The 15,054-nt window shown below is 36.9% G+C and overlaps 1 protein-coding gene across 1 annotated transcript; it reads left to right on the top strand.

Annotated features, from left to right (window-relative positions):
- Positions 1-7,806: 7,806 nt before the first annotated feature.
- On the top strand, positions 7,807-13,887 carry LOC131439464 (trypsin 3A1-like). The gene is made up of 5 exons (XM_058610508.1): positions 7,807-8,076; positions 12,697-12,881; positions 12,938-13,115; positions 13,185-13,390; positions 13,502-13,887. Exons 1-5 carry the CDS (start codon positions 7,989-7,991, stop codon positions 13,706-13,708), a joined length of 864 nt encoding a protein of 287 aa, XP_058466491.1. The 5' UTR covers positions 7,807-7,988; the 3' UTR covers positions 13,709-13,887.
- The last annotated feature ends 1,167 nt before the right edge of the window (positions 13,888-15,054 follow it).

Genomic DNA, 15,054 nt, shown 5'->3' with positions numbered 1-15,054 from the left:
CTTTGCTTTTAACATTTTTAGAAATATTAAGATATTTTCAAACATCTAAGATGACCGAATCATTGGTCGTTCTCATGACCTACACATCCCAATGAACCAAATACGATATTTTCCATTCTATTCCATTGAAACTAATACATCGCTAGCGGAAGCTTATTTCAGTGTTATTCGTATTATCATCGATCTGGTTATGTCTCCAACATTACTCAAGTGTCGTTTTCGAGTCTGAATATGATGATGTTTGTGCCAAACTACAAGCAATCGTGGATAATGGTAATTTTGAGTTTTCATTTGACGAAATCTGCAGCTGAATCTGCTCGAATGCTTGAAAAGTTTTTCGGTTCTCATGGTATTTGGGAAGTAATATGTAACAAAATTGGAAATTTTTATATAAGCAATGAGGAATGTAGAAGACTGTCGGAAAAATTGGAATTTGCCAGCCTTATTGGACAAAGATGCAACGCAAACCCAAAAACAATTGGCTGAGACACTAAATAACCAGCAAATTTTGATCACTTGAGAACCATGGCAAAAATGATAAGATGGGAAAACGGATACCACCTGAATTGGACGGAAGGCATCAAGAAAACTAAATGAAAAATATTGTGGTATTCTATTCAAAAAAATTTTCTTCGATTTTTGAAAGAAACCAAGAGATTGTTTGTGCATTAACTAGTATAACATACAGAATTAAACAGTGCTTTGATTGCGTAGGTCATCCTTAAGAAAACGAAGTGGGCTCACTATTATATGCACTTCCGGCACCGGAACCCGAGAACCGGTATAATCAAAGTCGGTTCGTACGGCCATCAAGTAACATGACATACAAACTCTACTAGTTTTAATTCAAAATTTGAAGATTTTGTATAATTTTGTCATCGCACTCTAAATGACGATTTAAATGTTTGTTCTATCCGAAAACATGCAGCAATTTTTGGTAGGACCATAAGACCTTTCAATTGACCCTAAGATTGGGAATAACAATTTAGAGTCCAGTTTATAACATTTTGTACGGTTTTAGTTCCTCCAGTTTAGGTGACGGTGTACAATATTGAACAGAAAACGGATAAAACTCAGGAATTCCGTATGGGACCAGAAGACCTTTCATTTGAATCCAAGTTTGTGGAAATCGGTCAAACCATCGCTGAGAAAAGTGAGTGAGATCCATTTTGATATATTATGACCACTATTTTCGGTACTTACGGAACCGGATACCGGGAACCAGTATAGCCGGAATCGGTTTGTTTAGTTGCCTACTGATAATGACTATCAATTTGTGTAGTTTTGAGACCAGTTTAGAAAATTTTGTACGTTTTTTGTTTCGCCGGTTTAAGTGACGGTGTACAATATTGAACACACTTTACCCTATAACTCCGGAACCGGAAGTCGGATCCGGATGAAATTCAGGAATTCCGTATGGGACCACGAGACCTTTCATTTGAATCTAAGTTTGTCAAAATCGGTTCAGCCATCTCCGAGAAAACCTAGTGAGATTATTTGACACATACACACACACATATACATGCACACACAGACATTGCTCAGCTCGATGAAATGAGTCGAATGGTATATGACACTTGGCCCTCCGGGCCAATTTTCACTAGTCGGTTTTTCAAGTGATTGCATAACCTTTCTATATGAGAAAGGCAAAAAATGCTGAAATGCTACGGAAAAGGTTAAAAAATTAATCATGTTTGCATTGGATTGCGATTGCTGATGAAAAAAAATCAAAATCAAAATATCATGGGTTAGTCTAGTCGAGGCATCAAAGTCGATCGAATTGGCAATGAGACAATACTTGGCATGTATATCTTTGTATTCCATTTTTATAATTATCGCCTTTGATCTTTCTAAACCAATATTAGCAAGCTATAACTGATAGAGAATGTTTCCTATACGCTTTGCACAATATTCGATGACTTTCGAGGCTATTCTTCCTAAGCAAAAGATTAAAAGAAGCTCCTCGAGAATGGCGATTTGGTAGTACGAAACTCGACATTCTGAAAACAAGGTAACACAAATTCATCATTTAGAAATATTTCTATACTTTCAGAAAATTGAGAAGTGCAAAAATATAAAGGGAGCTAAACTGTTTCGATCTGAGATTGGATACAAAACCGTTGACATCTACTCACACTGCCATCTAATTAAGCCTTTTGAAATGTTTGCGTTTTGTTTTTCTCCTTTGAAAGGTTATAGAATTGCTGGAGAAACCGACTTTTGAATAGAACTCCGGACACCTCTAGTGTTATAAAACCATTCGATTTAGTTTTATGAGATCGGGAAATCAGGAAAAAATTTCCAAAAAGTCAAGAAGTAAATATCGAAAAATAAAGTTCGAGATCAATTGGCTGTCATCTCCGGTTCCGGAGATATAATGGTATAAATGACGTAACCGACAAAACGTGTTTTTTCACTTTTTTATTAATATAAAAATAGGTATAGAATTCGCTCAAACTTTTGACAAAAATTCGGAGGCTCGGAGGGCCGAGTATACCAATCGATTCAGCTCGACGAACTGAGCAAATGTCCGTGTATGTGTGTGTGTGTGTGTGACTTAAGAAGAAAGTCACACACACACATACACGGACAGCGCAAAGTGGTCCCAATTAAACCAATACTTTTTTTTGTTTGCATTTCGGAGGTCGATTTTGGAGGCTAAATGCCTTCAGAAGAATTTTCCCTTCTCTTGAATTGTTCCCTTCTCTTGATATAATTAAAATTGTCAGTAATCCACATAGAAGTGAGGTTAATGTTGTAATTTTCTTATATTGCGTCATAGAGAATTTATTTATTTCGGAGAAGTTGTCGACCATATTATTACAAGAAAACACGTCGAACACATGAACTCTTTAAAATGGATTGGTGTCGAGATACAGAGTATTGTTTATCGGAGTCTCCAAAATGTAGTTTTACCTTTATCAACTTTCTACCATTTTTATAAATATAAAAATTAGATTTCCAGTTCGCTCAAATTTAAAAAAAACCAGCAAATGTCTGTGTGTGTCTGCATATGTGTGAAAAATGAAGAATCTCAGAGAATTCTGGAACGATTTTGATTTGTTACAACCAAATGAAAGGTCTTCCAAGAAGTATAAACGCTATTTTTTATTTTTTTATTTAAAAGATATTTTTATTCAGGCCTATTTGCGTACAAGCTTTACGTGGCCGATTGAGCCGATTTTTTAAATAATTTTTTTTGAGTTGGATCTCGTTGTCATCCTTTTTCTAGGGGGAGAGGAGCTTCCATTTCTCTCCTGCGAGGATTGAGGGGCACTTCGTTCGTGGTTCGTCTCGTCATCCATTGCCGCATCGATGATATTGTTGTCGATTTCCGTCTTCTTTTCGTTGCTAGTTGCTGTAGATGCACCTTGTTGTATATTGGTTGCAATTGCTGGTTGGTTGGAGGGTAAGTTGTTAACTGCAGCTGGTGTACTTTTTTCTACAGGGGATGATGATGGATTCGTTGAAGGGGATGCTTCATTGTTGTTGGTGGCTGTCACAGGTGTACTGGGAGTGCTTAGGGTTTGTGTGAAGGAAGCACCGTTGTCCTTTGGTGTGGTTGTCTCCTTGTCCAGTTTATCACATGGCTCACCGTAGTGAACAGCTTTTTGGCAATATTGACATGTGGCCATCTGATTGTCATAGGTAACAAGTGATTTGCACGGAATTCTTGTATCTTGACCGAAAATCACATGAGAAGGTATAGTCTTCTTCAAGTGTATGCGTAACAAACGTACGCCATTTAGAATACCGGGGAAAAAATTCTTCCACTTTTCTTTTTCGATAGAGAGAATCTCTCCGTATTGGGACATAGTTTTGCGCATATATGAATTGGTGACGCTTGAGGGAAGATAATGCACACGCACTTCTACAGCACTATTTTCCATATATACTGGAACGTGCATCTACAGCAACTAGCAACGAAAAGAAGACGGAAATCGACAACAATATCATCGATGCGGCAAGACTGCGGAAGACCTTTCATTTGGTTGTAACTAATCAAAATCGTTCCAGAATTCTCTGAGATTCTTCATTTTTCACACATATGCAGACAGACACAGACATTTGCTGTTTTTTTTTTAATTTGAGCGAACTGGAAACCTAATTTTTATATTTATAAAAATGGTAGAAAGTTGAAAAAGGTAAAACTACATTTTGGAGACTCCGATAAACAATACTCTGTATCTCGACACCAATCCATTTTAAAGAGTTCATGTGTTGTTGTTGTCTTTAGCAAATTGAATTGCATCCAACTCTTTATAAAACTGGATGTAAACAACATTATTTGTCTTATTGCATTGAAGTAAATGCACACGTTTAATGTCAAGATGCATTTGCTCCTTAAGCAAATCTTCAAGTTCTCGTATCGAATGTCGAATTTTGCACTGCCTAAAGTCAACAACAATTGTATTCTTTCGTGTCGGCGGTAGTTTTTGTTCGTTTGGTTCGTTCATTTCGAGGTCGTTCTATTGTTCACTACACAATACTGTACTTGGTCTCTTCTGTCCCGAACGTAAGCGGCTTTGTTTTATCGACTGACTTGGATGAGATGTGAAAGCGAACTGTATAAACGCTATTGTTTTTGTCTTTGATTTTGTTGATTACTTTCCGAGTTATACAACTTTTTTTTCCAAAATTTGGAGTTTGTTGATAATATCTGCCGCAATTGAGCGTGAAAACTTAATTGTTTTTCCAAATTTAGATACCTTATCGTAATACCAATCATACGAGTAGAAGATTGTAAGAATCCGTCAATTATTCAAGAAGATTTCGATATTTTTGTGTAGTCGATTTTCTCGTCATATCCCAATAATTGAGATTTTGTCCGAAGGACGATTAAATGACGCTTGAAATCAAAATTATACACAATTTTCAATACAGTCATTTTTAAATAATTGTGTGAGAACATATTTGTTCGACTGTGACGTGTTAAATTTTATATTGGAAATTTGCAGTATCATTGAATTCAAAGTGATAATCCTTACATATGATGTAGAAAATATGTGCATCGATAGAAAAAGGTATCATCTCACTGCTAGGTGGATTAAGCTCTGTTTTCAATCTGCACTTATATTCAGAAAGCAATCAATGATAAATTTCAAATGTATTATTTGGTTTCGAAAATGTTGTCATATATGCGACGTAAGAGTTGAGTCACGCTTTTATAAACTAATGGAATAATCTGAGTGAATTTTTGTTAAAAATCAGTCCAAATTCGGCTAGAAACGAAAAAAAAATGTTTTGTATACGTTTTGCACTTGATCAACTTTTCGGTGTCACGATGCAAAAGATAAAATTTTGCCTTAGTTTTAAGTTTGGCAAACCATTAGCTTTGGAAGTATACAAAGACAAATTCGACTTAAGACTGTTTTTCAATAATTATGTTATTTTGTATGCACTTTGAATTGAAGTTATAGAAAATAGATTTGACACACTAATTGACCTTTTTCCCAACAATAACCGTTTTTAATATATTTGGGCATGAAATTTAAAGAACTCGGAATTTTATTGAAATGCATCGTATTAACTACTTTCTTTTCGACACCGTTTTTATACCAATTACATTTTCCGCGTTGTAATTATTTAAAGACATTTTCATGCAAAAATTTACACGTCTAGAAAAAATCGTGTCAATTTACGTTTTTTGATACTGACATATACGTTAAAAATGACTCATTTCTACGGTAGATGAAACACATATTTAATGCATTCTGAAACATTTTCAAATGTTGAAGCATGTAAATTTACACGTCTACTTGAAATATTTGAATCATTCTTGTAAAAATCAGTCATTTAACGAATTACACTGAGGTCTCTTTTTACACGGGGGATACGTACCGCGTAAAAAACCAAATGCCAAATGTCTTATAAATGCTTAAAACATCCAGATCAGGTGTAATCTAAAAAAAATGTTTTGTGAAAATCCACTTTGGGACTTTGGGACTTGAAGATCACATAACTTGGGAATTTTAGACCACATAACTCCGGAAATCTCCGTAAAAAAATCGCAAAAAGAAAAAAAAATATGCCTACTGTCTTAGAAATGCATAAAACGTCCAGATCTGGAGTAATCTGAACAGATTTGACTTAAAAAATAAGTTTCGGGATAACACCAGATTTAGAAGTTTCATGCATTTCTAAGACAAACCAAGAAAACCGCGTAACGTGGGAGACCCAGAAAAAAGAAAGGAAACGCATTAAAAAACCGTGTAAAAAAGATTCAAGTGTACTCTTTTATGCATTTTGTCATATTTCACCTGTAATTTGGATAATTTTTGCAAAGCATTAGTCCTTTTCAAAAGTCAGTCTTGGGGGGAATTACTTTCTGCATTCATTCAAAACAATCGGTTTGTCATACTGAGCCGTGTGCATAGTTTCATCGAAACCGGAGCAATTTAGTATTAGTTTTGTCGCATTGTTTGCTGTTAATTCCTGTAGTTGCTCACATGTTTTAGTGACTGAAGTATTTTGAACCGAAGAGAAAAGCACCGAACAACAACGTAAGTATTTTTGAAGGTCTATGCAAATATAAAGAAAAGGTTCAAGTCAAATCGCAGAAATGCAATTATGTTACTAGCGACATCTTACTGTACTTTAGTATTATGGAAAAAAGAAATTTTTCTGGATATTAAGTGATTATTTTGCTTTCTGGTTAGTTTATCAGTATAAACTAACCAGAAAGCAAAATAATCACTTAATATCCAGAAAAATTTCTTTTTTCCATAATACTAGTCCTTTACACAGGGAAGTTTATTCAAACAGAAGGTCTCATTATGTAACGAATTTAAATGAGCTTTTTCTTAATTGGAATTGTACAGAATTCAAAGCAGCCAAATAAGAAAAAATCTACAGAGTTGTAGGTTTAAAAAATTCCCCTAAAACGAGAATCCAATCCTACGCCAATACAACAGGTAGTTTTCCTAGAGAAACACCACGTCAAATGTTAACGAATGCAACTTGCGCATAAATTAGTGCTGACAATTTAAAACTTCCGACATAACTCGCAACTAGAACCAGCGCTAATTGCTCACTAATTTCGGCAAACAACGAGAGTAAACTCAAAAACAAAAAAAACTTGTTGCATCCACTACTGCTGTCTCTGTCACCATGGCGATGCATCGTGAATCATCACTATTATAGTGCCACTAACCCAGAGGCCATCGTAAGCGCCAGTGTTTGACTGCGTCTTCGCTTACAATATAGTTCGTAGTACATGTTGATAAACATACCGACGCTGGATTGGGATGTGTGTTACCAGAGCCAAGGACAACAACCCTACCTTGCCGTCCAGTTTTCTTCCGATCCTTGCTAACCCCTGACGCATAGTTGTAGAGTTCCCTCTCATTTTCTTTTTGCCGTTGGACTGAAATTTGAGGGGGCACTACTCTCTGAATTCTCTGAAGCTCTCCGATTCCGATCCTCCCCTAAGCGAGCAGAGGGTGGATTTAGGCGGTCATGAGAGTACGAGACAAATTTAAGCGCGGCGTCATGTCGACCGACGATGCAACTCGCGACCTTCATGGTGCCAACCACCCAACTTCCGACCCCTCATGAAATTTCTGTACGCACCAGCAAAGGACGTCTGTCGCAGACAGTAGTTGTGGGTTTGTGAACGGTTGAACTCGCAGGACAAGGGAACACCAGAAAAGTTTTGGGAGGCACGAGTGGCGACATGTCCTCGAAGGTACCTAAGCCCAAGAGCGCAGGCCTATATTTGTTTACGCTCCTCGTACTCACGCATATGGTACAAATGAACTTATCCATATGTATAAAAGACGATCGATTTAAATTCCACAGCCACAGAACAATACTGTCACACTCTTGTCTCGTCTGCAACGGGACGGGACCACAATTTTTGGTGAACAATCCACACATATATTTCACGATCGTTTGCCGCAGTTGCAGCAAGTGTTGACACGCGCGTCGTATTTTTCAAATTGATTCTAACGTGATCGGAAGTTTTCTAGTGGAATTTCGTCTACAGGATGCAGCTACCTTTGGCAATCGGTTTGATATGGCTTGCCCGGATGTCACTGGCGCTTCCAGTGAATGGCAACAGGACCTGCAACTGTGGTAGGTTAATGTGTATTTGAACTTCCGGTGTCATTTTCGGTGACTATTTTCTTAACAACGTGTTTGTGTTAATGCTGAGTGTTATACCTTCCCGGATTTCATAATAAGTGATTGTGAAACTTCAACCATAACCAGCGCAACAGCGAATATCGGATACCAGGATGTTATCTGTAATTTTTCTCTCTCTCGAAAAGTCACACCCGTGAACCATAACAGGAAACAATGCGTGCAGTGCAAAACCTTTACGCAGTTGCATCTGTTTTTGCAATAACACAAAAAAAAGTGAAAGGTTTACAGTGTAAACAACTGAACCAGAGTCGATAAACGACATCTTCGATGATATGGCAATGGGACAATATGTTGTATATAGCAATTATGCAATGCACACAAACAGTGTCGGAGAGTAACACATACACAAACCACGGTTGCCGAACCAGGTTCCCAAACTAGGTAAACAGTCGGAGTGTCACAAAATCAGCAAGCACGTGCTATAGTTATTGTGATTATGGCTCTCGGCAAGGCTACAAATTAAACGTGCAGTTTGTTTTGGTTATGTTTCGGCGGAAGACTCTCGGGGCGATATGTCGAGTCGGGCCAGGTGTTGAAGTTATTTTTATTTGTAGCTCCGAGCGGTTTTTGTTGGCTGCCCGAAATTCAAACCATGCCCCATACTGCCGGACATTCTCTGAGTAGAAGTTGTCATAAAACGTGTGGTTTTATTTTTGGCAGCACTACAGTTGCATCTTGATTATGTGAATACCAACCATCATGTCAACTGGCGCTCGCGAGAGCCACGCTGCGAGGTAACAGTCATAATACCGCCTTCTCTCTCTGTTGACGAAACGAGTTCGTCGTTTCCTCTCTTTTGCTGGATCTGTTTGGCATTTGATTCAAATGTCGATTGGGGTGAAATTTTAATAGGATGATGTTTTGAAAACCTATCAGTATAGGAACCGAAAACACCAGAATTGAAAAAAAGAAATAAAGGAGCGTACTTCCTTTCTCAGCGAGCTAAAATCTCTCTGATGATGACCGATTCAAGCATTCGAAGTGCATCGGTGGCCAGTGTGGAATTGGCGCGACTTTTGTTCCGTGACGAAAATGAAGAGGTTTCGCCATACAGCAAAGTAGTCTTCGGAAGGTTAAATTGCTTGGCAGTTCGCAGTTGACAATAGGACGGAGATGATATCGGGCTAAATGGCACAGTGAGGTAGCAGTACGCTTTTTAGATGAAGTATCGTGAGGGTATTTGGAGATTGGTCGTTGGTCGATCGCTTCTCGGGAGATTCTCTGCAAAATGTTTTAATTAGTGAAATGGTGCTAATTATGAAAGAGGATAGCGTAATGCTAAACTGGTGGCTTTGAAGTAGAGTTTCTTTCTCATAACAATGAGATGAGGTTATAATAAGACAATATATTCAGTGTAAATTAATGTTTTGAGTTACAATTAGCAAATCGCAACTAGTTTAAATAAAATACGCAATTTCTGGGCTTTGTTGAATCATATGCAAAGATAAAAATATTTTGTAAATTTTATTTTTGAATTTTTATATTTGGAGCAAAAAATTTAATATATGATTATTTTACAGTTCTCTATATTTAGATAAAACTAAACGGTAGTTTAAATCTGCAGTATTTTTCATTGGAAAATCAATGCATATTAATTTCGTTTCACATTACTGAAAAATTACAAGTCATGTAATTTCAATATCCCTTGATTTTACAAAACAGTTTCGCCGAACGCGTCATTCCGTCGAAAGGTACGACCCGCCGTCGGAAGCGGAGGTCTCTTGCATAGAAACCGCCTCGTTTGCTCGGTCTACTCAAAGTTAGGTTTCTTTGCTTCTGTTAGATCCGAACGAGCGGTAGCGAACAAAAACGAAGTGGCGAAGTCGCATTTGATATTTTTTTCATTAGAACTCAACGGAAAATACCACAATCATTTGTCTGGTAGATACTACAAAGCCAATGCTTTGGTGTCAAGAAGTATTTTTTTGCAAATTCCGTTCTGAGTAGTCTTTATGGATTAAACGCAGGGAAATGGCCCCTTATTACTTCAAATATGAGATATTTCAGGAGTACGATTATAGGTTATCAACCCGGTCGTAAACACTTTCATCTTTTATTTGCCTTTATTTTAAATCAATTCCAATTACGAGATTAAGATATTTGTACGATTCAGCGAAATGACCCTTTCGGCGAAATGACTCTGATCCAATGAAAATTCTCGAAAAGTATGACGCTTCATTTATGCTCATTTTATAAGATGTAAAGTTGTCCTGGTTTTGCCGAACTGTGTATTCTCATAGCTTATTTTTGGAAACTGAAACGTTTTTTACAAAAAAATACTTTTTTGGAGCGGTTAGTGAACTGAATCGCTTTTTAAGAATTTCATTATTTCCTTTAAAAACGATCTATTGTTTTGTTATTTATAGCTATAATCAAAATTCAATACACATACAAACAATTACAGTTGAAAAACGCTTGATAGTTGGAAGTTTATTGTAATTTCTGTGTTTTATACCTCGCATCCCTCAATTTCGAATACTAATCTTTCCTTTGATTGCTTATGGTAAAGTGATGATTTACGTTGCTTTTTCGTTAACTAAGTTTAAATAAATGAAATGAATGAACATTTATTATATTCGATATTACGTGAAACTGCTACTAATATTGAGCAAAGCTTGTATTGTGGATCCTCAAACGAACGAAGCAACAAAAAACATCCACTGTGAGTACTTTGCTTGATCTTACTGAATAAGACACCCAAACCTTCGTTTACGTAAATAACGTAATCTTTTTTACGAACCAAATCCCAAATAACGTAAACATTTCTTACGAACCTACTTCGTAAAAAGAGGTTTTTGCATAAAATGAAAATGATTTCCGGCTCATTTATTTTCCATGGAAATTACTATAATATGGGTATTTGAGAAACGGATTTGATGAGTAGATGTCTGAAAACGAAGTTTAGGGTGATTCTGAATCCCAAGATGGCGACTTCCGGTTTATTTATATTCCATGAAAACCCTTACAATAAGAGGATATCCGGAACGGATACAACTTTTAAGGCAGATCATTTGCGAAATAATAAGAAAAACTAGAGTTTTTATAAAAATTATTTGAAGTAAGATGGTTTGGGTCTTTGCTTCTTCAAACTTAAACATAGAGTGAAAAATATAAGATCCTAGAAACTTAAAGTATGTTTAGAGAAGTTAATTATTCACACATTTTCCGGGTCCGCATGTAATAAGTGCTCAGATTTGAGTTAATGTAATACATCTTTGATTTCTTTCTTGTGCAGTAGTAATTCAACTTACTGGAATGGAACTTACGATTACGTTAGGATGTTTATAAATCTCATGATACCAAATGCAGCAAAGAACCACTCAACCGCCGAATTCTGACTAGGAGAAACGAGTTAACATCGTTTTGCATAAGCATCAGGCGTGATCATATTAGATTAGCTTGGGAGCTTTGAAAGGCAGATATGCATCGCGAGCATAGATGCCAGATATTTTCATAAAAAAATCTTAGTATTCATCTGTATTCACTAACCAATTTAACGTTTCACAACGAAATGACGTTGAGAGAATGTAATTCCAACATATTATGGTTCTAGAACCATAAATTCAATGAGCGATCGTTATCTCACTTTACAACAACGTAATTGATCTCAGTATGATAATAAAGTTTTATAATGCTTTGACGTTCATGGACATTGGTCTATGTTTAAAATAATAATATTATTATAATTCGTTGCTTTTCATCAAATAGCTTCACAATTTCAAGAAAAAGAAGTTTGGCCATTGATTACGAAACTTTGATCTCATCGCTGCTACCAAAGAAAGCTCAGATTAAAAAGTTCTATCGTTTTTTCCCTCTATTTTTGTGAAATCTGTATTGAATTTGGGAAATCTAATATAAATATATTGATGCCATCTCTGATCGCAAGTTAAATTTTGTGAGAATGAAAATGAGCAAATATAGCATACGGATGTGATAGAAAAAAATATGAATTCGTTAAAAATATGCATATATTTATGAAGTGAAATTCTTATATCAGTAATTGCGAATCGCAGCTAGTAATGTACACAGAGAGGAAATGATACGCAACCGGTGGTTTTTTAACCTACTTTTGTGTTTTGTTTAGATGTCGCCTTTCATCCGCGCTTACGATTGTTGTCAGGAAACAAAGAGCAAAGCCACCCAACAAAAGGAGTTCAAAGCGGGAAGTTAGAATTAGGCAAACCACATTCAACCTCAAGTTGAATATAAAGAACTCAACCGTTGAGCTGAACCAGAACATGGGACCATATGGAAACAATATCGACCTCTTTTACTTAAAATTAAGTTTCTGCACACAGCCCCTGTGCAAAAAGTACTTAAACTTAAGTAATTTTTTGGCGACGTCTTTGTCACAATGAAAGTTAAAAATCTTGTTTTTTTTTTGAAAATTTAGATTTTTCTGATGAAAAATATAAAATGAAGATTTTTACACTACAAATATGTCTTTGAATGGTATTAGTCTGTACGGCTCTTGAAAATCTTAGCGATGGTACAGACTTTGCCATATCAAAAAAGTACTGATAAAAATCGAAACTAAATTTATCGTTCTAGTCTGCGGATTAAACGGTCGTACAAACCGAATCGTCGGAGGCGTTGAAACTGCAGCCCACGAATATCCCTGGTTGGCTGGCTTGTTTCGGCAAGGAAAACTCTACTGCGGAGCTTCGGTGCTAACGAAAAACTATCTCATTACGGCCGCCCATTGCGTCAACGCTTTCGAGCCTAGTGAAATCAGGGTAATCTTCACAGTTGGATCGATCCGACTGTCTAACTGTGTTTCGATTCGTTTCAGGTATATTTAGGTGGGCACAACATTGCCAAAGACTACACGGAGCTCCGGCGGGTCAAGCGAATCATCGACCACGAAAATTTCGATATCTTCACATTCAACAACGATATCGCACTGCTGGAGCTGGATAAACCGTTGCGCTACGGTCCCACAATTCAACCGGCCTGCCTTCCGGATGGAAGTACGTGTCAGACTCTTGAACTGCGCACATAAAATATGTTTATTGACCGACATCCATGTGTCCTTGTAGGTGAACGTGACTTGAGCGGATCGCTTGGAATTGTTGCCGGCTGGGGACGAATTGAGGAAAAGCAACCGCCATCGAAGACTCTACGTTCGGTTGTGGTTCCAATTTGGTCTCAGCAACAGTGCCTGGAGGCCGGTTATGGGAGTAAAAAAATCTCCGATAATATGATGTGTGCCGGGTATCACGATGGCAAAAAAGATGCATGCCAGGTAGGTACAACTGGTTTATCTGATACAGGCAATTTATGATTTTGCGACCAATTTGTGGTTGGTTAGTTTCAGAAAGTATAAAATCTGGTTCTGTCGTTGTTTCTTTCCCAGGGTGACAGCGGTGGTCCGATGCACAAAATGGGTAACGCTGGGAGCATGGAGGTAATCGGAGTTGTGTCTTGGGGTCGAGGCTGTGCTAGACCGAACCTTCCCGGTATTTATACACGCATCGTAAACTACTTGCCCTGGATCGAGGAAAAATTGGCCGGAGAATGTTTGTGTGTACCCAAAGATGTCGCCGCCAGGAGGATGGAGTAATGGTTGAAGTGTTCCTACGAGGCAAATGACCTCGTCGAAGTTATTTATTTATTTATTCTAGTCAACAGTAAGTCTATCATTTAGGCTTGTAAAGTGTACCGTCTATGTAGGAGCTAGTTTTGTTGCCAAAAATTTTTGATTTTATGCCAAGTCGTTTGAAATACATGATTGAAAAAGTACTTTGCCGTAGTTTTCAATTCAGTCCCGTATTGTTCGCAAATGGTTTTCCATGAATACCTTGTTGAATGTCGCTCTGAACTAAAAAAAAATAGCATTGGGCTGAGGGGCACTCAAAAATAAATTGCGCTGGAAATGATTCTTTGAAACGAATACTATTTCGCCTCAAACCACACATTTTGAAAGCTGATTACCTACAAGAACAAATAAAAGTTATTTTCTTTTACTCAAAGATACGAGAAGGACGAAAAATAAATTATGCTTTCAGCAGAAATTTGTGAGAACCATATTCTTGTTCAGTAAACGGCACAATCGAAACAGTAGGGGTAAGTGCACATCTCATTGTGAGCTCCTGTTAATGTTTATCACTGTTTTTATAGCGATAAACATTGCAATTTAGTCCTATAACCTTCATTCGGCTACATTTCACCTTCCTTGTTAATTTCATAGCAATACGGCAGACGTAAATATACAATCTGTCATTCTTTTAGTGTTTTTGGGTCATAGAAAATTAGCTTTATATCGTTTATTTCTTATAGAATCGCGTTTTCATTGATTTAGTAACAATTTCTAGACCAAATCACGGTCATTTTATTTTGAATATCACGCCAAACTTCATATTGTAATGGTTATTTGAAATCAAAATGTCATTTTTTCAAATAGTGCTTGATTTGCTTCACACCCCTTTAGAAACCGACATTTGAATGACTTTCTTAACCTGTCGTTTTTATGCTTTTCCACTTGAACGTAAAGACCTAACCCTAAACCATGGCAAATTGTAAATTTCGCCTCAATCGGTAATGGATTTTCTTTTAAATCGTTTGAGGTGATAAGTTCTCTGGTTTTTTAAAGCACGCATTTTTTTCTCAAATCGACTTCCTTTGATGTTGAACTCATGCTGATATACTTATGCTTCTCAACACAGGCTTCAGATTTTTTAGAATGTTTCTCTATACTGGAACAGACTACCTTGTTTTCGCTTACTACCTTGTATATTTATTTCATGTGTTAGTACCGATATCGGGCCAACATAAAGTTTTTACTTATATTGTTACTTTAAAGTTTATTCTTTTATGGTTATGCTTCCGTGGTAGCAACGCGAGGAAATGGAAAATGAAACAAATGGAGTCTATCGATCGAAACTCCAAGAATAAAAAAATGAAGCGATG

The sequence above is a fragment of the Malaya genurostris genome, chromosome 1, assembly GCF_030247185.1.
Source record: "Malaya genurostris strain Urasoe2022 chromosome 1, Malgen_1.1, whole genome shotgun sequence".
Lineage (NCBI taxonomy): Eukaryota > Metazoa > Arthropoda > Insecta > Diptera > Culicidae > Malaya > Malaya genurostris.
The sequence above is the reverse complement of the archived record's forward strand: the minus strand, read 5'-3'. Positions and strand labels throughout refer to the sequence as shown.